This window comes from Hyperolius riggenbachi, chromosome 3 (assembly GCF_040937935.1).
Source record: "Hyperolius riggenbachi isolate aHypRig1 chromosome 3, aHypRig1.pri, whole genome shotgun sequence".
Lineage (NCBI taxonomy): Eukaryota > Metazoa > Chordata > Amphibia > Anura > Hyperoliidae > Hyperolius > Hyperolius riggenbachi.
The window spans coordinates 352,511,243-352,537,182 of NC_090648.1; the positions used below are offsets into that span (position 1 = coordinate 352,511,243).

The following is a 25,940-nucleotide window of genomic DNA, read 5'->3' on the forward strand; positions in this document are numbered from 1 at the left end:
GTCGCGCTTAACCGCCCCTGGAAGCAACATGTAGCTTCCAGGGGCTCCTTGAACGCCAGTGAAAATCGGGACCCGAACGCCGCGTTCGTGCAAACGCGCGTAAAAGCTTGGTACAAACGCTCCCATTCACTTGAATGGGAGCGTTTAACGCCAAGCCCCGAATGCTGGCAGTAAACGCTCTGCAAGCGTCCGTCTGAACCAGCCCTAATGCAGACTCTCACACAACAATGTAACCTTTCAGATGGATCACTATGGTTCTATAAACCTGAATGCAGTGCTGTCCCCACAGACACTTCAATGTTTTGAAGGGCTTCTACTTTTCTCATACTGACACTTTTAGACTTCTGGCGCTAAGTGTGATGTCACCATATCGGGCTGCCCCAGAATCTTCTGGAAAAGCAGCCATGGAGATGCACTATGGGTGGCTTTGGAAGATTTCCTTTGTGTTTTGAGGCACTGAGCATGAGGTTTTCTTGTAATATCAGCTTGATTTTTTTGTTTTACCCGCTACGCTTCTGATTTCACTAAAAAAAATAGTTTCGTTTTGAAGCAAACACGTTGTGGGAAGAGATAAAATCCAGGAACACAGTTTTCTTTTTTTGTATTATGTTTTTTAATATATGTATCTTTTACACTGCTGCATTTTGTGAATGAAGAGGTAAAGCCCTAGTTCTGGTTATTTTGTTTATAATTACCTTGCATGGAAATGCAGTGATATGCAATGCACCTTTAGCATGATTCCCAATACATTTTGTGCCAACCCGTTCCAAAGAGCCACATAATAATCACCATTTATAAGGTCCATGTCATGAGCCTGTGGTGTACTGACTCCCAGGGCCTGGCCGAGGCGATAGATTCTCCAGCCTCAGGGCGCAGTGTAGGAGGGGGCGCACAATTAACTCGGCTATCATTCCCCTATTGTGTTTGAAGCAGAGAGAAATAAGAAAAGGGTATACATGGCAGTGACTGCAAGCCAGATAACTAGAGATTAGGGTGTTGGGGCACCTATTAGTCTAATAGCAATCAGTGAGTGATGGTTGGCGTGGGAGGGATGCAGTGGCGCACTTTGGTGTCTTAGCCTTGGGTGCTGGAGGACCTTGTCCTGGCTCTGCTGACTCCAGATACCGTAGCAGTTAAGCCTCCCTAATCCATTAAGTATCAGCCACTAGGGAGGAATGGCTGCAGTGAGGATTGTAGTTGTCAATGTCAGGGACATGAGACCCTGCCTGCTGCTATTTATTGTAATTGTATTGCTGTGAAAAGCAGTTATGAAAATGAACTAGAGCTTTCATACATAGTAGAATAGAATAAGGGATCAATAAGCAATCTATATACTAGAGGCAAGAACATTTTATGATCATGGTAATACCAGAAGTTCAGCAGGAATATACCTTTTTTTATTTTGACCTTACCAAAATCAAACAGCCTGTGAAACATTTTGGGGAAGTGCCCAACAGACTAAACTACTGTAACACATCTCACTATAAAATAGAACAACACATACCAAGGAGCAGACACAAGGTTAAAGAGGCACCATAGTGACTATATCTGTATATTCATGTGTAGCCACACCCTCCTGGTTATGTCACAGCTTAGGCTGCTTGGCTATTAGAATTCTCCTCCCAGAGCATTCTGGGAGACCAGGTATTTTTTCCTACTGGTTTCGTAACACGGAGTATACAAACGTTTTGCAGAGCTGCACCTGACAGCACTAAAGATGTTGCCGCCTGTGTTAAATTTCAGGATGTAAATCAAGAAGAGGAAAGATTTTACAATAGGCCAACACTAACTAAATCATTTATAAAGTAATGTAAAAAAAAATGTTATTTTCAGGGCAATTCCTCTTTTGAAATCAATCGCAAAGTACATTGTAAAGGAATCCTGTAGTGACCACAAAAGAGGAAATCTTAGGTTGCTTCAGAGGTGTGTGTGTGTGTGTGTGCGTGCGTGCGTGCGTGCGTGCGTGCGGTTATGAAGGTACTTACCACCTGTGAGATGACTGGTGCCTCCCTATAAACCAAAGTGCTCACATAGACCATGTGGCTTGAGTGTTTCCATTTACAAGATGGATATGTTTCCTCAGCAGCAGGAAGAGGGCAAAATCCCACCCCTCTTGTAAATTAACAGATTCCAACACCTCAGTGGATCTGACTCCCCAAATGATAACATTTTGCAAATAACTTTTAAAAAGTATCCTAGACTATGAACACACTACAGCCATCTGTCCTAAGTGATGCTATCACTGACTTCCCTGACAATTGGACTATTGATTAGTCGGCTGATGCGCACTATACTGTCACTTTAAGTTTTGCCCTGCCCCTTGGGTGGTGTTTTTTTTTCTAGTGCATGGTAAGATGTGTTGTCACAGCTTGTCAGGAACTTGTGGAAGAGCTTCATCTGAAACATTTGCTGGGTATTTTTGTAATGACATTAAAGGTATATTCCTAGTGCAGCTAGGGATTTTATCCTTACCTCCTGTACCAACTGAACTCTGTTCAGTATAACCACTATAAGAACATTAGGGTTGGCACAAGGTAACCATGGAGACCACAAGGACTACGGGAGAGTGGGCCTTCATCTCTTTCACTTTCTCATTCTTATGCTCTTTTTTTCCCTTTCAATTCTCTTTTCCTTGCTGTCTGCAGTGCAAGATCCTGATGATGAGCACATGAAAAAAGTGAGGTAAGCAGTAGCAGTCAGCATCCGGCAGTAACCCAGGCGAAGGCTTCCCCTCCATGTGAAAAACCTCAGTGTTAAATATTCTCAAAAATTAAAATAATGGACCCCATACTCTTTATTCATTATATCAAATAATATACAGCACTGGTGATAGTTCTCTACTTACACTGGTGTATACACCCTAATCACACATAATATGGTAGCTGCCTGCAGTCTGAAATGAGTCCATTTGTGTTGCTAAATGAAGGCAGTCTATAGGAACCACACTGACTTTCCTTCACTTTATTGCATTTTCATGTTCTATTTATCATTCAGCTTATGGTGTCCTCTTCTTGGCAGAGCCCATATAAGACATTAAAGGGCCGATGATATATAGAAAGAGAAATGTTCACTTTGCTACTTTTCACAACAAGTTCATGAGAAATTATGGCTTATAAACACCCGATATACAAACGACCCACCGATGTGAATATCCTGCCTATCCCATCGTGATGACATCATCCCAACACACATCCCACTTCCTGTGCTCCACCAGCCCAGTTTATAAGCAGCGCTTTGCTCACCTCTTCCACGTGCCTCCCGCTCATCATCCAGGGATCAAACCTGTTCCAACTTTAAGAATGGATTCAGGTTGAGAACTGACCTACAATCCCTATCTTGTTCGTTAACTGGGGACTACCTGTATATAAATTTGTTTACATTCTCTTGAATGTGATTGGCAAATTGCAGAGAAAAGAGTCCAGGTGTAAATATTGTTGTAGCATCTGGTGTTTGGAGTGAAGTGGGACTTCACAAAGATAATCTGTTTGATGTAGGGATGTGTCTTCCCCATTCCCAGCTTTATCTAATATGGACAACATTTTTTAAAGGGATTTTATCATGCAGCAAATATGGGACTGCTGGCAAGAGTAAAGAAACTCCTAATCACACAATATAATAACACAGAAAGCATGTTTAACATTCTGTATTGATAGAGATCAAAAGACAACTAGTCTTGTAAAACCATATGTTTCTAATTTATTTTTAAGTTATAGTTCTGCTTTAGTGTATTAATTACAAACTAGGAGTGTTTCCTTTTTAAGTGGACAAGCCTGTGGAATCTATAAATACATTCTGCAGAGCAGACTTGCCTTAAGCTGCAGCCACTGGCCTCCCCATGCACATAAAGGTTTTAATAGCTCTTTACTTAGAACTGCCTTACCAATAAACACTAAAATATTACGCATGTGCTGGCTTCTATGTTCTGCCATCATTCCACTTTAAACATCAGCTTGTTCAAAACAAACTATGCAGATAAACTATGTTAATGCTAGTTCTTGCTTGTTGTTTGCTTTTTGTTCTCCCCCAAACAATAGTAATCCTATTTAACCTAAACTGATTTAAATGGGAGCATTTTTAAGCTGATGTCTTCAAAATGCAGGATACATGGGGAAGCTAGGAACGTTGAGGTGTATGTGTCGTTAGGGGTAGGAGGGGGGCTACTATGCCAATCCTTTCTTGCAGTGAACTGGAAATAACTCTTGATAACTTTTTGTTAAAGTATGAAACTCAAAAATACATTTTTTGCTCTAAAACATTAAACTCAACAGAAAACCGTAAAAGACTGATATTAAGTCTGAAGACATATTTGCACTTCCTTGAAGCTAATTGGTAACATTGCTGGTTACAGGACAAATTATCAGACTGTCCTGTAATTACGACCCGTTTCCACTAGCCGCCACGCGTCCTGAGAGACGCACAATGGCACTTCCCTGATTTGTGAATACGCAGACGAATCCCGGAAGCTATGCAATGCATGGCTATGGAATTCACTGCCTTTTGCACAGAAAAATGCTGCCATGTCGGCTGAATCGCTAAGGCAAGCGATTCAGACAGCGGCAGCATTATCCCCAATGCCTGCGGATTCTGTCCGATTTCTGCTGTAGTGGAAACAATTGCTGTGCAAACAAAGTACAAAGAGTTCCCTGCTTCCTCCCTGGATTCAGCAGAAGCTGTTCTGTACTGTGTACACAACTTATTATAGCTAAAGTCAATCTGACAATTAGTTTTAGACCTTTCAATAATAATACTTCCAGTAACTTGGAAACCATTTATATATATATATATATATTTTTTTTACTATTAGTTTTATGTTGTGTTCAATGCCTTAGACCATAGAGGAGATTTGAGTTTCATACCACATTAAGACTTGTGTGACGCCATGATTTCTTACACATTTCACTTCTACTCCTTATACTGAAGTAAGCCATACTCATAAAATATTGGTACCACCAAATAACCTGTGCCCAGTAGGGATAAGCAGGAAGCTCTGATAATAATCACATCCACACTAACCCAAAAAGTGGAACTTGCATTAGCAAACGAAAACTATTAGCTGCTGATCAAATAAGCATTAGCTGAGCTAAACACTCGGCTGTCTCCTAAATGATCATTATGAGGCGGTGCTAAAAAGACCTAAGGTCAATCAGCAAGGGAATGACCTAGAGCCAGAAAATGTATGTGCTATTCCACATACGGATAGCAGTAGTAGTTACAATTAAAGGGGGGCGGGGGGAGGGGGGGATACATGGTGAGCTTGCCTCCAAGAAACCACAAACCACCAGCAGGCTCAAGAGAGCACTTAATCAGTGACAATACTGTTCATGGGCTAAATTCCCTCTTCCTTAGGTTAATAAAAGAGCATCATGTGATAATCTCCAATTGGCAGGACACACACATATTAACGCAGCAACACCTATTTAACCCACTTGGCACATTGTTTCTCAAGTTTCTCTAACCCTTCCAATAAAATTCTGACATCTGGTCACTGAAATACTTCTGCTTTCATGTTGGAAATAGTTCAAAATTTTCCTTACTTTCAAACTCTTTTAAAGAGAAACTCCAACCAAGAATTGAACTTTATCCCAATCAGTAGCTGATACCTCCTTTTACATGAGAAATCTATTCCTTTTCACAAACAGACCATCAGGGGCGCTGTATGACTGATATTGTGGTGAAACCCCTCCCACAAGAAACTCTGAGGACTGTGGTACTCCTGGCAGTTTCCTGTTTGTGAACCTTGTTGCATTGTGGGAATTAGCTGTTTACAGCTGTTTCCAACTGCCAAAAAAGCATGCAGCAGCTACATCACCTGCCAACAGTAAAAAATGTCACAATGTAATAAATGTCAGAATGTAAATCAGGTATTTAAAAGATTTTACAATGGGCAAACACTGACTAAATAATTTATACATAATTATTGTAAAAATGAAGCACTTTTTTATTACATTATTTTAACTGGAGTTCCTCTTTAAAGTGGATCCGAGATTAAAAACTAACTATAACAAGTTACTTGTCTATATACAGTATCTTATCTAAAGTTTACATTTACACAGCAAATCGAGCTTCAAACAGCTTCAACAGTTTGATTATTTCTTCCTGTGATACAATGAGAGTAGGCATATTCTGCTTGTCATCACACAGGCAGGCTGCTCTGCATCTCCACCCCTCAGCCTGTGAAAACTCCACTCCTCTCTCTCTCTCCTCCCCTCTTCGCTCCTTGCCTCTGAAATCTCTGGTTGGTAATGCCTCCTCTTTTGGGAAAAGCCTCCTCCTCCCCAGACTGAACTCCCATGAGCACTTGCTACATGGGAATCAGAATGCCTAGGAGCTGGAGGAGCTGTGGGAGAGCCTTGTTTCGTTTATAGGGAATTAGGGTATTAAAACAAACAAAAAAAAGTATTTGGCTTGAGGAATGCCCTATAAACTATATGTAAGGAGCACAATTTTGCAATGAGTAAAAGTTAATCTCGGATCCACTTTAAGGTTTGGAAGCAGCAAATACGATGTGAGTAGGGTTGATGCTCTATGCTTTTAAACCTTAAATTCTTCAAAACCTCCATTTTGCCATTCTTGTGAGGAGGTACATTGTCCTACAGAAAGAAATATCTCCATAGCTAGCTTCACTGTTTTGCTTTCAACACCCTCTTTAATTATAAAACGTAGCTAGATTCATTTTCCGAATTGTTTGGCCTTCCAGAAGACGTTAAGTCTTCAAAATACCACCCTATCACTTTTCCTGATATCTTTTTGGGTTTTGTATTTCTTCACCGACAGAGAACCCAAGTACCACTTCTGCATGAACTGTTGTTTGATCTCCAGATTATAATGGATTAACCATGTTTCATCAGCTCTGATGAGTTGTTTCAATTGATTATCACTAGCTTGCTCATAATGCTGCAAAATCAACTTGGAAGTGTCTGCTCACTTTTGTTTCTCCCCAGTATTAATCCCACACCCAGCCATTTATGAATGATAAACCCAATGCACTTCCTGGATCTCTTTAGTGTCTCTGAAATTACTTAGCCAAGATTTGCTGTTCTACCAAATCCAAGTCATGAACATGCTCAACGATTTCAGTAGTTGACACGGTTGAAGGCCTCACAGATCTTGTTACATCTAGGGCCTTATTAATTTCGCTTTTTCTCCCCAAGTTTTCTCCTAGTAGATATTTTTTAATCTTCTGTTTAAAATAACATTTCAGCCCTTTGCAACTGAGAGAGTACCAAAAAAGTGGGTGAAAAAGTACTGTAAAAATAATAATTATTACTATATGTTTTCTTGTTTGCTGATGGCTAAAAGGAATTTTGTTGATAAGGTGTAAGAATATCAGCTAGGGGTAAACTTAGGATAAAACGTGAATTGAAGAAGGGGCCTAGAGTTTTAATGTTTCCTGGCTTTAAATGGCACACCTTCACGATGAGCAAGACAGGAACATGTCATCCAAAGTTTGCATCGTATACTCAGGAATTTCCTTTTGGAGATTTCTTCTGCAGGAACAGAAACTTTGGCATCCATGCCCTTTTCAATTACTTTTTCTCCTTCCTGATATTTTCACACCTTCTCAATTAAATGCTTTTTAACCACTTCACCTCCAAGGGTTTTTCCCCTTAAAAAGCCAAAGCAATTTTCACCTGTCAGCGCTCCTTCCATTCATTCATCTATAACTGTATTTCTACTTATCACAACAAAATGATCTATACCTTGTTTTTTTCACCACCAATTAGGCTTTTTTTTTGGGGGGGGGGGGGGGGGGTACATTTTGCTAAGAATTTTTATTCTAAAGTTATTTCAGTTGGAAATAAAGGTGCAATTTTTCAGTTTTGCTTCCATCTCTAATTACAAGCCCATCATTTATAAAGTAACAGTAATATACCCTCTTGACATACATAATAAAGTTCAGTCCCTAAGGTAACTTTTTATGTATTTTTTTATTGTAGATTTTTATTTTATTTTATTTTTTTACCAACATTTTTTTGGGGGTAACTATTGGGCAGTGTGGGAGGTGAGGGGTTCATTTAAAATGTAAAAATAGGTCTTTTTTATCTTAAAAATGTTTTTAGATGTAATTTTAGCTTTTGGCGATGAGATGTCCTTGTGCAAAACTTCCTAATGCGTAGTATTACTATGCAAAGAGGAAGCAATGCGTGGATGTGTAACTATCAAGTTTTGTGAATGACGGCGCCGTCTCTTAGACTGTGTTCCCATTCAATGATCTCCCGGCTAACGATCGGCAGCAGTATCGGCGGCAAGATAATACTAAGAAAAATTTTAATAGTACTTTTTAACCAAATTTTAGGCACTTTTTCAGTTGTAAATTGCTTAATATTTGAAAGGGAATATAAAAATTATCTACTAGGAGATAACTCGGGAGAAAAAGATAACTGCATATGGGCCTTGGAGTTCAAACACTAGAACATTTCACATTTTTGTTGGCATGGTTCTGTCAATGAAAAAAATGCTCTACATCCTTAAAATATAAAATAATGCTCTTTCCAGCTACATTGAAAACATGCTTAGATTGGGAAATAAGTTGGGCCGAGAATATTACAACATGGATTCCACTTCCTTCAGTGTGGCAAGACTCGGTGCAAAGCAGTGGATGTTAAAACGTTAGACAGCTATAAGAGGCAAAAATGTGTGTTCTTCACTGTTTCACAAATGGCCCTTTCTTTATGTATAGCCTTGATTTGCTAGGGTTACGGCTTCTTACCTATGAGTTCAAACACATGGTTGTTTACATGCTTACTGGTTAGTACTGGGATAATGTCCTGGTTTCTGCTTTTAAAGTATGATGCCAATGCCATGTGTCTCAAACATTTCAAAGTTTCACTGTGGTGTATTACAATTTGAAAAAGTTTAAAGGAAAGGTTCAGGGAGGGTGGAGGAAAAATAAAAATCAATTTCCACTTACCTGGGGCTTCCTCCAGCCCGTGGCAGGCAGGAGGTGCCCTCGCCGCCGCTCCGCAGGCTCCCGGTGGTCTCCGGTGGCCGACCCGACCTGGCCAGGCCGGCTGCCAGGTCGGGCTCTTCTGCGCTCCAAGTCCTGGTACTTCTGCGTCCCACGCCGGCGCTCTGACGTCATCGGACGTCCTCCGGGCTCTACTGCGCAGGCGCAGAACTACTGCGCATGCGCAGTACAGCCCGGCGGACGTCCGATGACGTCAGAGCGCCGGCGTCTGACGCAGAAGTACCAGGACTTGGAGCGCAGAAGAGCCCGACCTGGCAGCCGGCCTGGCCAGGTCGGGTCGGCCACCGGAGACCACCGGGAGCCTGCGGAGCGGCGGCGAGGGCACCTCCTGCCTGCCACGGGCTGGAGGAAGCCCCAGGTAAGTGGAAATTGATTTTTATTTTTCCTCCACCCTCCCTGAACCTTCCCTTTAATAATCTTTCTAAGAGATCTGATGATCTTTAGTGGAGCTATCCTAAATAATTGAAACCAAGAAAGGGTGTGGCTATTAGTTGATTTCTGTGCCAAGTACATATGTAAATTGACTAAACTGCTGTCAGTGGATAATTGATAGAAACAATTGCTAAATTCAAGCGCATATAAAATACAGAAACATTTATTAACCATTTACCGCCATCCTAACGTATTAAAACGTCATGCTTACCGCTATTAACAGCAACATGACGTTTTAATACGTCGCGCATTCCCGCCGCTGCTACCGCCGTGTGTCCGCCGCTACCGCCGCCATTACCGTCGGGATCCCGTGCTGGGTGATTGGGGAAGAGGACTGAACAGTCCTCTACCCAATCGCAGTGCCTGGAGTGAATGGACGTGACCGCGAACAGCGGCTACGTCCATTCACATAAACAGGAAATGTAACAGTTTAATAAAGTGTAAAAAAAAAAAAATGAACACGGCCTATGAGTGTTCACTAGCGCCATCTTGTGGCCAAAAAGTATATTACACCTACAAAATTCATACATTTTCAAGTATATACACATCATTAATAAAATTACACTTCCAACCCTCCCCCCCCCCCCCAAAAAAAAAACACTTGTAAAAAAAAAATCAGCTTAAAAAAAATAAATAAATAGTTGCCTTAGGGACTCAGCTTTTTTTATTCTATATTTTATGGGGGAAAATTAATTTTAATTTTAATTACATAGGGGCTTGTAATTATGGCCAGAACAAACAGAAAAATAACCACTTATATTTCAAAATAATATACTGTCGCCATACATTGTGGTAGGGACATAATCTAAACGGTTTAATTATCGGGACCACTGGGAAAATAAAACGTGTTTGTTTTATCCACAGGAGAATGTTAAATTTTAAAACTATAAAGGCTGAACACTGAGAAATAATGATTTTTTTTCTGTTTTTCTCATTAAAATGCATTTAGAATAAAAAAATTCTTAGCAAAATGTACTATCCACAGAAAGCCTAATTGGTGGCGAAAAAAACGAGGTATAGATCATTTTCTTGTGATAAGTAGTAATAAAGTTATTAGGGAATAAAAGGGAGGAGCGCTGACAACTGAAAATTGCTCTGGTCCGTTAGGATAAAAACCCTTGGGGGTGAACTGGTTAAAGCTGTGTGTGGGTAAACAACAAAAAATGTGAATCGCAACAAAAGCTATAAAATGCACCGTGGAGTTGTCGTGAAAAGTAATTTTGTTGTGTTACACAATGACAATAAAGTGCTTGAAAATGACATTGAGATGTCACAGTAGTGAATAATACAATTTCACACTTGTAAAAGTGTGAAGAACCTTGGTTGTGTAAACAGTGCAACTGCTGGCATGAGACTCTATCAAGATATACAACAGTTAGGTTATAAAATAAAAAGCGGCAACATCGAGGGTGGGGTTGGAATGCAGCAATCAGGTGGTAATGCAAACATCCTGATGAGGTTCTTAGTCAAGAATCTGCTTTATAAAAAAAAAAAAAACTCTGAAAGCTGAACAAACCAGTAGAGTAGAGCTTAGCTGTTCTGTTCAGAATAAGTATGGGTGTGGTCAGGAGGTGGGTGTGATCTGGGGAGTTTTATAGTGTTATATTGTACTCTGATGGTGCCTCCAGTTTTATGTCATCTTTAAAAAATGCCCTCCATTTGTACTGCTCCCTAATAGTGCCATGCAGGTATATTGCCCCTGATGGGGCATTACATGTATATGTCCCCTTATGGTGACCTTGTGTTAGGCTGCCCCATGATAAGCCCCTGTGTTATACTGCCCCATTGTGGCCTTATATTATGCTACCCTATATTGCCTCAATGCAATGCTGCCCCCATTATAGTGCTCCCGGTTGCATTCTCTCCTCATTTGCAGTGTGTGTAGGAAAGTGTCTGAGAGGTATAGTTACCTGCTTACTGGAATCCTCCTCTCCTGGCTGACTGTCCAGGACCGTTCTGCAGGTTCAGAGTGATGTGAAAGGAGCTAGGAGGAGACCTCGGCAGGCAGATAATTGTACTTCTTATACACCTCCCTGCACAGCTCTGCAGATGAAGAGGATGGAGAGCTGGTACATCAACACAATCTGTCCATCATAGGGCTGCAGTGAACAGGTAGTCTGCAGGTTTCCGACCTCTATTTTATGTTGGCAGTATATCATCATTCTGTATCTCAGTCGTGGTATAACTAGATATTGCATCATTTCAACCGTTTCTCTATTTACACAAGCAACTGAAGTTATGTCACAACACTCAAATTGTGTTTATTGTTACTGTGTTCACTAAACATGTCAATGTTTTTTTTTTTTTGCTAATTGTGTGCATAGTTACTTTTTTTTATTTGCTTACCAACATGCTTTGTCTGTGTTTTTCTGAAAAAATTCCTGAGGCTAGTCTGGAAAGTAACAAAGTAACCACTGTTTTCAATTAATCAATAAAGGAAAAAAAATATTATTTTATTTTAGACTGACTGCCACATATGGAATTAATTTTTTGATGTTTTCACATCTTATCAATAAAATGCTTTTTAAGCCACCAGCAAGCGAGAAAATACTCAGAATAATTTGTGAGTATTGCTGATGTCAAACTACACTGAAAGAGAAGAGAAAACCTTGCGTGGCAGATAAAAGCAATCGGCTGTTCATTTCTGAATGACCCTCATAGACATTTACATACAATTGATTTATACGTTATCCACTGATAGCAATACTCCAATCACATATCTGTCAGACACTCATTCATAATCCCCTTATTTCTTGGTTTTGATCACAGGAGTGTTTGCCTTTATCATACGGAACAGGGTTTGCCTTTGTGGTTATGCTTACTATTCTTGTTTTCTTCTTTAAGTTTGAACTTTCCTTTATGCTTATACTCTTCTTCATCTTTTTCTCTCCCTTTTTTCTCTTCTTCCATTCCCATCCCTTCCCCCTGCATGGCACAGGGAAAAGTTCATTACAGAGCTTCAGAGCCCCCGATACACACGCTTGCGTGATTGGCACCACGAAAGATCGGCCACCTCCCTAAATGTGAAACCATGAGCAGAGAAACGAGGGGCGGGACCAGGTGGGGAAGAATGTTTCGGAAGAGGACAGAGAAGCTGACCTGCTTCTATTATCCCATGAATGTTCTTTGTCACGTTAACCACTCCTGAAGGGCCACATCCCAGGGCCATTCATTTCTTTACCAATGGTGTGTAGTCCACAGCTTTCAGTGTTACCAGCAGCTGTAAATACATCATACACCTCCCTACCTGCTTATTGTTCTCCCTTTCTCTACACTGCTTATTCAGTGCTTCAATTCTGTGCGCGTGAAGAATGTCTTAAAGGTGTAATACTTTTCCAGGAATTCTAATCCACACCTTTCATTAAAACCTGCACTTTTGCTATTATGTAGATCAGCAGAAGGAGATAATACACCTCAGTATATGTAAAAACTATGTACATGACCTGCAACATTTTATGGTTGCTGCTATTTATGCTTCTTGTCATTACAATTTCACCATTGTCCTATTTATTTTTCTGAGATATGTTAGCTGTACATTTGAAAAACTGCATCCTCTGTACTGCACTGGCCCCCCTCATTTTGCAACACTGTGTCACGCACTTGTCTGGGTCCTGGCTCCTTTGCGTGCAGTCGTGGGGAACATAATACTGTATTTAGCAAACACAATGTAAAAAAAATATATTCGTAGATACCCCTGCAACATTTCTAGAGGGTGTATCTATTAGTCGTGTGCTGTTACTTTGAAGGAAAATGGGAATGCATACAATAAACATATTTGATGTATTTATTTTTGCTGTAGCATCTTCTTGCTGGTTTTTCTAAAGATAATTAAACCGTAGTGGTAGTGAAGGCTTTTTATTGAAAAAAAAACTTTAAACCTGAACATAATTAGGTTAAAAAATATGTTCAGTATTTATTTGGCCACTGCAACATACAGCCCCCATCTCATCTTACCCATGCTCTGTTTATGGGGCAAATTTATCAAGACTGGTGCATATAAATATGTCAACTGTTAAAGGAACCTTTGATTCTGACTGGTTGCTCTTTACTAGGATCTCATTACTCATCCAGTGTTACATGCATTGGCCATGACCAATACACCACCAGTCCTCTGCTGACCTTCCTCTCATGAGGTGGAGGTGGAATATTAGTTTCAATGGTAAAAAAGGTGGGTCCTGTAAGCCAAAGAGCAGCATCTTTGCCACCCAGCATGGGAGCATCATGCTATGGTGTGCTTTCCCACATGAGGGGCTGGTGCGCAACTGAAAATGGGCATCATGAGGAAAGAAAATGATATAGGTATACTGCAGCATCATCTTGAGCTCAGTAAGGATGTTGATGCGTAATCATGAAGAGGCTTTGCAAATGGACAATCACCCTAAGCATACTTCCAAAGTTGTGGTAACATGGCTTGAGGACAACAAGGTAAAGGGGTTTAGAGTGGACATAAAAAAAGTTCTGACTTAGAATTTGCATGCAGAACTGAAAAAGTGTGTGAAAGTCTATCGATCTGTCCCGGTTACCCTAGTTCTATCTGCAGGAATGGGGCAAAATTTCTGCACTTACAGTAAATGAGATGCTTTACAGTAAATGAGATGCTTGTGGAATGCCATTCAATACATTTGGCTCAAGTTAAACAATTACAAGACCATGCTACCAAATATTGACAGTGTGACCCAGTGGAACTATGATATAGTTAATTAAATGTGTCATAGTCTATAGTCTGTGAACATTACTGGAAAATGACTTTTTGCACATGTCACAAAGTAGATATCCTAAAGCATATCCCAAATGTATAGCTTGTTTTAAAGGAAGTTTAACATTTTTTACTTCAACATCTGTCTTCAACTGTAAATGCAAAGGAAATGGGTATTATTTTGCCATGACACAAAACATTAAGACAGTATCTTTAATGCACAGTCCAGTTTGGGGCATGTATGTAAAATGATATTCTGGGGCTGGGAAACATTACAGTGAAGAGCCTGCAAGGTGAAGATCATCTTCAGGTTAAAATAATCTAATGGCTTTGGAATTAAATTGTTCAAATGTCACATTTTTGTGTGAAACCGGGCACCTGAAGCTTAAAACCCTGTCTTTCGTCACATGACCAGAGGTACTGAAGGGGCTTTCAGGCTCTGTGGGTGTCGCTGCTACTGTCTGGATTCCATCATTTTACTGTTTACAGTGCAAGCGTGGAGGTCCAGACTGAATCTCCCTGAGAAGAATGTGGAAGAATATGTCATTATGGTATTGTGTGCTGCAGAAAGTGGTCAGTCAGGGCTACTGACCAGAAACTTTAAAAGTGCTCTTCCACTTCAGTACCTACATGGTTGTAGGAAAACATTTGTGGGTGGAATTGAGCTTTTATAATGGGCATTGGAAATCTGTTATAAGTAAAAGTTGGCTGAACCAAATTAATTTACCCTTAAAAATAGTAATGGGGGGGGGGGGGGGGGATATTATCATCTTTGGTAAATTTTATAAAAGGCCTATACAGAAAATTAACAAAAAGGTGTTCATTTTCAAGGACACCACAAAATATTTGTGTTGTACCCTTTATGGTTAGAGGACCTTGACTTGTAGCTGCAGAAAGGGCTCTTCACTGTGAAGGTTGTGGCAATCGGGAATGCTCTTCTCTCAGGTACATTGCTAGTGGATACTCTAGATAGTTTTAAAGGGTACCTAACATGAAACAAATCTGCCTAGTTTAACTTTCTTCCCACCCTCTGTAGTCTTTCAGGTTCCTCGCTGTTGTTCGGCTCCGTTCAGCAGCTGTGCCCCTCCAAAAGCTGACTGACTGAGCCAGTCGCAGTTGCAATTTTTTAAGAACTGCAGAAGTGCAGAATGTTTCCAGCCAACGTAGTGCCATTAGGGAAGCATGTGGCCCAGGGCCACACATGCAGCTTTCAGAGGGGGCTGCTGTTGCATGCAGAGGGCAGCTGCTGAATGGATCAGAGTGGGATGATTGTTTCATTTTAAAGGACTTACGAGCCCAAAATGTCTAAAAAAGCAAAGTACCTGTAAGCTGTTTAAATGCACGGAGGACGCCGTCCGCGCCCTCCGTGCAGTTCCGCCGGGTCCCCTTCCTGAGATCGCCCCCCGCGCCGACCCCGACCCCCCAGGCCGGGTCGGGCTCTCGTGCCGCTCTCAATATGGCCGCTTCCATTGGCCGCGGCTGCGCAGTCCGCCTGGCCGCGAGTGCGGCTGCGCAGCTCTACGGCCAACCCCTCTGATCCACGCTACAGTGCGTGGTTCGGGGGGTTGGCCGTAGAGCTGCGCAGCCGCACTCGCGGCCAGGCGGACTGCGCAGCCGCGGCCAATGGAAGCGGCCATATTGAGAGCGGCACGAGAGCCCGACCCGGCCTGGGGGGTCGGGGTCGGCGCGGGGGGCGATCTCAGGAAGGGGACCCGGCGGAACTGCACGGAGGGCGCGGACGGCGTCCTCCGTGCATTTAAACAGCTTACAGGTACTTTGCTTTTTTAGACAGTTTGGGCTCGTAAGTCCTTTAAGGAGGACTGGATGTTTTCTGAAAAAAGCAAAATCTATTGATCTACTTACATTGGGATTACATTTCAGCCAAGGCCTGCACTGTTTGGGTGCACCTTTTAGTGTGTGGTTTTCAGTATACCCTTCATGTCTGTTCACAATTGTAACATGTATTCTCCATAGCCACGTAGTATTCGTCAATGGATGAACAGATTTGTTTCCACGCAAACGCACATGAAAAACGTATTTAGATGGAAGCAACCCAATGATTTTAAATGGGCTTTCAATTATAATGTGTGCGTTCCATGTGTATTTTCCTGTACTAATGAAAGCCCATACTTTAATTGTCTGATGTCGATCAAGAGATCTTATCTGATTGTTCAGTTCAGTTATAGATAAACCCCTTTATCTTATCTTTTGTGACTTTCTTTCAACTGGCAGAGTCCCAGTGGATTGGCGTACAGCCCATGTTTTCCTATTATTTAAGAAGGGCAAAAAATCAGATCCAGGAAATTATAGACCTGTAAGTTTAACATCAGTTGTATGCAAACTATTTGAGGGGTTACTAAGAGATACTATACATGACTTCATACTAGAAAATAATCTTATTTCTCAGCATCAACATGGGTTTACTAAAGACAGGTCCTGTTTGACTAACATGCTCAGCTTTTATGAGGTAGTGAACGCTAATGTGGATATTGGGAATGCTGTAGATGTGATATACTTGAACTTCCAAAGGCTTTTGACACCGTTCCACGCAAAAGTCTGTGTGCATAGATGGGGAACTGGCTAATGGACAGAAAACAAAGAGTTGTGGTCAATGGATCATACTCAAAATGGGTGACTGTTTGCAGTGGGGTCCCACAGGGGTCTGTACTGGGTCCAGTGCTCTTCAATTTATTTATTAATGACCTAGTAGATTCAGTAGTGAGCAATGTTGCTATTTTTGCAGATGATACAAAACTGTGCAGAATCATCAATTCTCAGGAAGATAGTGTCATATTGCAACAGGATCTGGATAGGATGGCTATATGGGCACATACATGGCAGATGAAATTCAATGTTGAAAAATGTAAAGTCATGCATTTTGGTCGTACCAATGGTCTAGCACCATACAAAATAAATGGGATACAGTTGGGGACATCAAACTTGGAGAAGGACTTAGGAGTACTCATCGACAACAAGTTAAATAATCGTACTCAATGCCAAGCCGCTGCAGCTAAAGCTAACAACATTTTGGGATGCATTAAAAGGGAGATAAAAACTCGAGATGCTAGCATAATATTGCCCCTGTTTAACTCTCTAGTAAGGCCACATCTGGAATATGGAATTCAGTTCTGGGCACCACATTACAGGAAAGATATTGCAGTTTTAGAGCAGGTGCAGAGGCGAGCAACAAAATTGATACACATAAAGAAGCAGAAGCGTGCACTAATGTCCTCAAGTGAATCTCGCCTTTTAATCCTCCAGGACAAATCCATACAAACGGGGTAACATCAGTGTACACATTAGTATAGTTGCATATACATACTGGTGCTGGTAGCAGTGGTCTGGTGGGTGCCTAGGGTGTGAAGGGATCGGCGACGGCCGTTTCGCGTCCAACAGGACGCTTGGTCACGCTGCGTTCCACAATGTGAGCGCTCGACGAGCCTCCGGGATAACGCGGGGAGTAGCCCCGCCCCTTCCGGGGGAATCGTCGGCGTCATGAGGAGTTCAATTGAGGCATGGGGGAAGCACTTCCGGTGTCGGCCTGCAGGGTGGTGCACATGCGCACACGTGATGCATACAAATAGACGCATCCAACGGATATGAAAAACCACCACTAGGTGCGGACATCATTATGCCCATATCCACTTATGCGCACATGCGTCCAAAGGGACGCAATGGGCATGCTAAATTATACATGCCCATCCATTCCCCACATGTAGAACACCAGCGCCCCCCCATGTCCCCAAAAATGTATTAAATGTGCAATGTGATAATTAAAACAAAACACCTTTAAAAACAAATAGCCAGGACGGCTGGTCAAGAAACAGCTGACTAGATATCCACCATATTATTTAAGCGTTTCTTAAGATGGATTGTGGCCAGGGCTTAAAAACTCTCTTAACTCATCAATGTCCAAATCGGGGCCTCCACTGACCTCCGCTCCCAAATTTTTAAAATAGGTAGCATAGAGAGCCAAATGACTATCTCTATTGTCCTAGACAAGGGGGTCCGGCCCTTAAACAAAATAGACCACCCCATAACCCAGGAAAGTTAAACCCAGCGTGTAAAAGCCATAGACTCCCTATATTTATGGGTGTCCCATGGTGTGGGACGAAAAAGGGACAATATATCAGTGGAGAACCCGATGCGACCATATAAAGGGCAACCACTGGAACCAGCCTCAGAAAAGACCAGAACATGCACCGGTCACAAACATTGGTACAGACATTCAAAAATCCTAATCAATTACCAATACAAAATTCATGGATCCAGCATACATGAAAGTTCAATCCTGTCATTAAGACCCAGGGGGCCCATCGCTTCAGTTTGTAATATAATCCAGGTTTCTCTTCTTAAAAGCATCAGCTCCCTATTTCCCCCTCTTCTGGGCATTTCGACTTTTTCCAAAGCTATAAACCTCACATCATTACAATTGCCCCTATGAATCTCATTCATATGGGTGTATAGCCTGGTACAGCCTTTCCCAGACTTCATTACACTCAAATGTTCACCGATTCTAACTTTAAGGGGGCGGGTTGTTTGGCCAATATAGAAACGTCCGCAAGGGCAAAATAAAACATAGACGACAAAACCGGTCTGACACGATAGGAAAGATTTGATCTGAAAGATCTCCTTACCCACCTGTACATTTTTTACATTTTAAAAAATTTGGGAGCGGAGGTCAGTGGAGGCCCCGATTTGGACATTGATGAGTTAAGAGAGTTTTTAAGCCCTGGCCACAATCCATCTTAAGAAACGTTTAAATAATATGGTGGATATCTAGTCAGCTGTTTTTTGACCAGCCGTCCTGGCTATTTGTTTTTAAAGGTGTTTTGTTTTAATTATCACATTGCACATTTAATACATTTTTGGGGACATGGGGGGGCGCTGGTGTTCTACATGTGGGGAATGGATGGGCATGTATAATTTAGCATGCCCATTGCGTCCCTTTGGACGCATGTGCGCATAAGTGGATATGGGCATAATGATGTCCCCACCTAGTGGTGGTTTTTCATATCCGTTGGATGCGTCTATTTGTATGCATCACGTGTGCGCATGTGCACCACCCTGCAGGCCGACACCGGAAGTGCTTCCCCCATGCCTCAATTGAACTCCTCATGATGCCGACGATTCCCTCGGAAGGGGCGGGGCTACTCCCCGCGTTATCCCGGAGGCTCGTCGAGCGCTCACATTGTGGAACGCAGCGTGACCAAGCGTCCTGTTGGACGCGAAACGGCCGTCGCCGATCCCTTCACACCATAGGCACCCACCAGACCACTGCTACCAGCACCAGTATGTATATGCAACTATACTAATGTGTACACTGATGTTACCCCGTTTGTATGGATTTGTCCTGGAGGATTAAAAGGCGAGATTCACTTGAGGACATTAGTGCACGCTTCTGCTTCTGTATGTGTATTGTTGTTATACCCTTCCTTCTATGGATATTGGCGGAGCACATGTCTTAGTATCCCTCGGATCCTTTTAAAGGGGTATTGGTAGCAAAGAGGTCAGTAGCTTCATTGTTTTCTCCTGCATACTGGTCACATCATTCAGGGAGTGCCACACTGAACTGCTTCTTTCTTTTAAATTATTGAGCAACAAAATTGATACATGGGATGGAAGATCTCACTTACCAAGAAAGATTAGATAAACTGGGTTTATTTAGTCTAGAGAAAAGACACCTTAGAGGGGATCTTATTAACCTGTATAAATACATCAGAGGGCAATACAAAAGCTTGGCGGATGAGCTTTTTGTCCCTAGGCCTTCTCAAAGGACTAGAGGACATGATCTGCGCATGGAGGAAAAACGTTTTAGCCATTTATTTAGGAAAGGGTTCTTTACAGTAAGAGTGATTAAGATGTGGAATGCATTGCCACAGGAAGTAGTTATGGCAAATTCTATACTGGCATTTAAAGGGGGCTTAGATGCTTTCCTTGCGTTGAAAGACATCCATGGCTACAATTACTAGGTAATGCCCAATGATGTTGATCCAGGGATTTTATCTGATTGCCATCTAGAGTCAGGAAGGACTTTTTTTCCCTTTTGGGGCTAATTGGACCATGCCTTGTAAGGGTTATTCGCCTTCCTCTGGATCAACAGGGATATGTGAGGGAGCAGGCTGGTGTTTTACTTTGTTCTCTGGTTGAACTCGATGGACGTATGTCTTTTTTCAACCCAAATAACTATGTAACTATGATTCCCATTTTGGAGTCATTTGCAGAATTTCATAAAGAAAATTGATCCACACTTCTACAGAGTTTTTGGTTTCTTCCATCTAGACTAAATGTTATGAAGATGCAGCGTAGTTTTTATGTTTATTTCTTTTTAAACTGGTTGAATTTGATGGGCTGATGCCCCTTTTCAACCAATCTATTTGACAGTGCGATGAATGTGGGCCATACATAATGAGATATTCACTGAGCACAAGACAGGAAGTGTGAGGCAGTGTACTTGGCTGCCGGAATATCGGGTGGACAAAAGGCAGTTGGAAATGCTCAGTTTCCTTTCATTATGTTGTTAGTCTGAATTGCCTTGATAGCTTATTGTACAATTCAACCAGCGTTTCAGGAAATACACAACCTTGTGTAGGCTGGTAAATGACATAAGGGGGCAGCTACCCAATGAGGAATTTCCACAAAAATGTCATAAGGGAGACTCAAATGGTCACATATTTACAAGGTTATCTAGCTTGAAAATGTGCGCTATCAAGTCAACCTCTTGAACCTCACTGCACCCCAATCTAAAGGAAAGAAAATCACAAAGGCTGAAACTATCTCTCTGACTGGACCAAAGTATTCTCCTTCCACATCTCACCTAACGATCATAGCTGTGAATACCCTCAAAGTAAGGAGGCCTGGGCCCATATGCAATTCACATCACCTGACTTTTCTCCTAGATGACCTGCAAGAAAATAATCAAAATAATTCTGGTAGCACCTTATTACTTTTTAGTACCTTTTCAATTGTAAGGTGCTTTTTTTTTTTTTTTTTTTTTTAAATCGAGATAAAACTTTTTTCCTAGGATTCAACTCAGGAGAAAAAGTTAATTAGACATGTTCCCCTTTCATAATTGCTTCCTGTGGTGAACTATTCCGCATCTCCACTTTTCCTTTGAAGAACCCCTTTCCAAATAGGGGGTAAATTCTCCTGTCCTCCACATGTAGTTCCCAATGATGTAGAGACCTGATTGTGCCTGGTGCTGTACAGATGTGTCGCTAGCCTGCAGCAATGCGTCCTGTTACTATGGAGGGGTGCAGACAGCTGATGAGCAGCCGAGCACGATGGTGTGGAAGAGGTAAGAAGGGAGAACAATGTTTTCAGGCAGCGTATGGCTGAGGTGATTTAGCAGGCCGGATCTTTCACGGGCAAATCAGGAAGGGTCAAGGGCTGCAGTACACACACGATTCTTGGCAAAGATGGTCTTTAGCAGTCGGCTCGGCTGAGTTGGAGTGTGTGTACAAACATTAACTCTTAAGGTGGCCACACACCATACAATTTTTTTAACCACTTAACATCTCAGTCGTTTTCAGCTTATGCATCCGAGCAATGTTCACCTCCCATTCATTAGCCTATAACTTTATCACTACTTATCACAATGAACTGATTTATATCTGGTTTTTTCCGCCACCAATTAGGCTTTCTTTGGGGGGTACATTTTGCTAAGAGCCACTTTACTGTAAATGCATTTTAACAGGAAGAATAAGAAAAAAAATGAAAAAAATCATTATTTGTCAGTTTTCGGCCATTATAGTTTTAAAATAATACATGCCTCCATAATTAAAACCCACGTATTGTTATTGCCCATTTGTCACGGTTATTTCACCATTTAAATTATGTCCCTATCACAATGTATCGCGACAATATTTTATTTGGAAACAAAAGAGCATTTTTTCCGTTTTGCATACATCACTATTTACAAGCTTATAAAAAAAAAATAGAGAGAAATATTTCATCTTTACATAGATATTTAAAAAGTTTAGACCCTTAGGTAAATATTTATGTGTTTTTGTTTTTTTATAGTAATGTTTTTTTTGTTTTTTTTTATTAAACATTTTATGTGGGCATTTTTGGGAGGGTGGGTTTTAAAAGTGTTTTATTTGGGGAAATATTGGTGTATTGTAATGTTTTTGGGCATTTACATGTAGTTTTACATTTTGGCCACAAGATGGCAATCTCGATTTTTTTTACATGACGTCACTCTAAGCGTACAATGTACGCTTAGAGGGACACAGCTTCAGAAAGAGCGAAGCTTCCGAGAGAAGCTGTCGCTTTTTCAGCGGGGGAGAGGAATCAATGATCGGGCTCCCCAGCCCGATACATTGATTCCGTGGCTACCGACTCCGCGGCCGGGAGTGCGCGTGCACGCGCGTGATTGGCCGCGGGAGCGCACGGGAGCGCGCCTGTCCTCCTTGACGTTTTTATACGTCAAGGAGGACAAAGTGGTTAATATCTGTTCAATTTAAGAATTGCAATCAATTTTTCTGACTGATTGTAACATTTCAAAAATATGACCAATGTGCCACACACCTATGTTCAATTTTTTCCCCAATTATGATAAAAATGATTGGAAACTCTGAGATTGCTAGGGTGTGTATATTAATAAATTGGCAATCTACCGCACACCATACAATCTTTAGAAAGATTGAAGAAAAATATCTGGAATTCCGGATAGATAAAAATCGAAGGGAACAGGAAATCCAATCGGATTTTTCAGTCGAATGAAAAAAAAGCTTTCAATTTTTTCGGGAGATCCGATCGTTTTTATCGAATTGCAAAAAGGTAGACCTAATGCATAAAAAGAAATAAAAAAAAAGGGTAGAGAACATGGTGATACCTCTTTAGGGTAAGTGCTTTGAGTTACTTTACATGTGGAGAATAAACGTTACAGGATATCTCTCTACTGAAGCTGAAGAAAAAAAAAGTTAGATTTGGTGCCTGAAGGGAAATTTGGGAATAAATCAAAGTGTTAGTAATGCTGCTAGGAAATACATTTCTGTATGCTCCTATGTGCTCTATTCAGACATATTGTTCACAGTGAAAAAGAATATGACGTGTGACCAATTTGCAGTACCCCTATGACTAAGCTTTCCTGTCTGCTGGAGCACAAAACTCTGAGTCAGTAAAGCAGAGACGCAAGTAGATGTTACTTTACAGCTCACTACATCACAACAGTATTGTTAGTTTATATATAACGCTGTTACTGGGTAATCCTATGTAAATTTGTTGTAGAAATAGTGGGCTTTCTTTCTTATGAACACATAGCCTTAGTATGTGCACAGACCTATATAATACAGGAAAAAAACCTGAACACACAGCAGCCTGCTGATAAAGAAGTCCATAATTACCTTAAAGTGACAATCCATAGCCCCTTACACTTTATAGTGGCATTTTTTTATTTATTTTAATCATTTTACACTGGTTAATTACCTACAATGCAGGGAGAAAGGAGCGTCAAGCAGTGCCACTATTAGGGCCCATTCACAATTAAAACAGCAAAACAGTAGCGCTTAGCGCTACCAGTTTGCATGAGTGATTTTACCACAATAAAATCACTGTACACTCTTGTGATTCCTGATGATCGCGATCAGCGCTTTTATAAGCGTTGTATCGCGATTGCTACTGAATCGTGAGAAAATGCTGCAGGCAACACATTTTGCGATTGCCGTTAATCGCAAAACGCCCGCGATCGGCGGCAATCGCGGCAGTGAGATCCCAGCCATAGGGTTAATATCACCCGCTAATCGCCCTAGTGTGAACGGGCCCTGGTAAAGTCTTTCTAGGAGTCAGCAGGAATGGCTCTGCTTTAAAAACATCACCAATACACTCCTTCCTCCTCCATGCAGTGAATGTAAATCTCTGTTATCAGCATCACAGTTAAGATAACCTTCTCTTTTGCAAAGGCAAGAAATAACCAGTGTAAAATGTACAGTGTAAAACGTCTTTACACTTGAACAATTAGAAAAGAAATGATTGTAAGGCAGGATATTATAAACATTAATTAAAACTGTTTTTTCTAGATTTTCATTTTTTTAGAGTTTGATTCCACTTTGAGAGCTTTAGGTCTCGAGTAGAGCACAAATGGTTTGCCAAAAAAGGGAGATTCCAGCTACAGATATAGTGGTTAATAGCTGCAAAGTGACAAACAGGTGTTTGAAACAAACACCCCTGCTGTCCTGTGAAGGCTATGGTGGTCTCCATTTTCAGTGTAGCAAACACCATTTGGCGAGACAGACAACAAAATCTATTAAGGCAAGTCCATTGCTTTTTATACTGTAAAGAATAACATGTGAACACATCTTGTAATTAAGGCTACTTACACACTAAGACGTTGCGTTTTAGGGGACGTTATGGTCGCATAACGTGCCCCTAACGCAATGCATGGTGGTGCGGGAGAGGACGTTAGAGTGAGCCGCGTTAGGCGGCTCTATCCGCATAAGGTCTCCCAGAGTGGCGCTGATTGGCCGGCGGGACCACGTGATCAGCGGCCGCCAGTGCAGTGCATATTAAGTATCCATGTGCGTGGCTACTGTAGTAGCATCTCCCCGCCTCCTCTCCGCCCCCCACTGAGCATGTGCAAATAGTCTAACGTAGAACGCACAGCATGCTGCACTTTCACTACAATGTGCAGCGTTACATGTAACGCAACGTGGGCACTGTGAATAGCCCACTTTTGTTACATTGCTGAGCGTTGGGGGAGCGTTACAGGCTGCACTAACGTGCACCTGTAACGTCCCACTGTGAAAGCAGCCTTAAGCTACATACACATGAGGCACGGATGTCTGCAGTTGCATGGAGACAAGCAACAGATGAAAGTCTCCAGCAACGACAGTTGTATACAAGCAACGATTGTATACACGCAGCAACAACCTGTCTGCAACATAGCGGAAACTGTTGCTCAGCAACTTCTGTCGCAGGTTCAATGAACTGTCGGACTCACAAGAGTTGCTAGAGAGACTAGCATACACACGACCGCACCGACTTGAGACTAGGGACGGTTGCTGCAACAGCTGTTGCCGGGGATTGAACAAGTCAATCGCCTGGAGACAGCTCTGATTAGCAACAGTTCCTTGCGCGCGCCTCATACACATGAAGGACATGTTGCCGCAACATGCACGCGCCATGTGTTTCCAGCAACAGTTGTAGCCCGTGTGTATGGGCCTTTAGAGAAGTGACCGCTACGTTACTATTCCATATCGGCCAGAGAATGGTTGACCGGTTTGCCCCCTTACGTGGCCCACTTTTCTTTGTGAACTGCTCTGTGTAAGGTGAGAGGAGCGCTCTCTGGTGTATTAACTTTTTAATTGTACTGCTAACCGCAAGGCAATAAAATCACACTTAATCCTGGGATTAAGAAGCGCCGGCGGGATCTGGAACACGGTAGACTCGGCAGCTGATCTGACGAAGGCGTGGAACGCCGAAACGCGTCATGACGCAATAGACGCAGGGCAGCTGCCGAGTCTACCGTGTTCCAGATCCCGCCGGCGCTTCTTAATCCCAGGATTCCCCGCAGTACTGGCCATAGTGCGGAGGCAAGCCAAGCGGTTGAGGTTACATCAGAACGCGGTGACGTACTATAGCTATGTGACAAGCTCTGATTTTATATGCACATTGTAAGTGTGATTTTATTGCCTTGCGGTTAGCAGTACAATTAAAAAGTTAATACACCAGAGAGCGCTCCTCTCTTCTTTTTGTTCCTGTGTTTTACCAGCTTTTGTACTTTGATCCCTGAGTATCTATTGGAGCAGCACTCATTGGTGACGAGTGGAGACAGTGACTGATTGAGCGCAGTGGAATTGTGCATTCTGTGTAAGGTGAACCTTTGATCCCTGGCCAGTCCTGACC

The 25,940-nt window shown here is 41.9% G+C and overlaps 1 protein-coding gene across 6 annotated transcripts in view; it reads left to right on the top strand.

Annotated features, from left to right (window-relative positions):
• Positions 1-25,940, top strand: part of PDLIM7 (PDZ and LIM domain 7) — a 184,574-nt gene that overhangs the window by 95,282 nt on the left and 63,352 nt on the right. The window contains exons 8-9 of one of the 6 annotated variants that reach the window (XM_068277087.1): positions 2,646-2,682; positions 12,339-13,187. The exons of the other annotated variants lie outside the window; for them this stretch is intronic. Coding sequence (XP_068133188.1) covers positions 2,646-2,682; positions 12,339-12,435 — 134 coding nt within the window. The 3' untranslated portion in view covers positions 12,436-13,187. Of the gene's footprint in view, positions 1-2,645; positions 2,683-12,338; positions 13,188-25,940 lie in introns of those variants that run through there. 6 annotated transcript variants of the gene reach the window in all.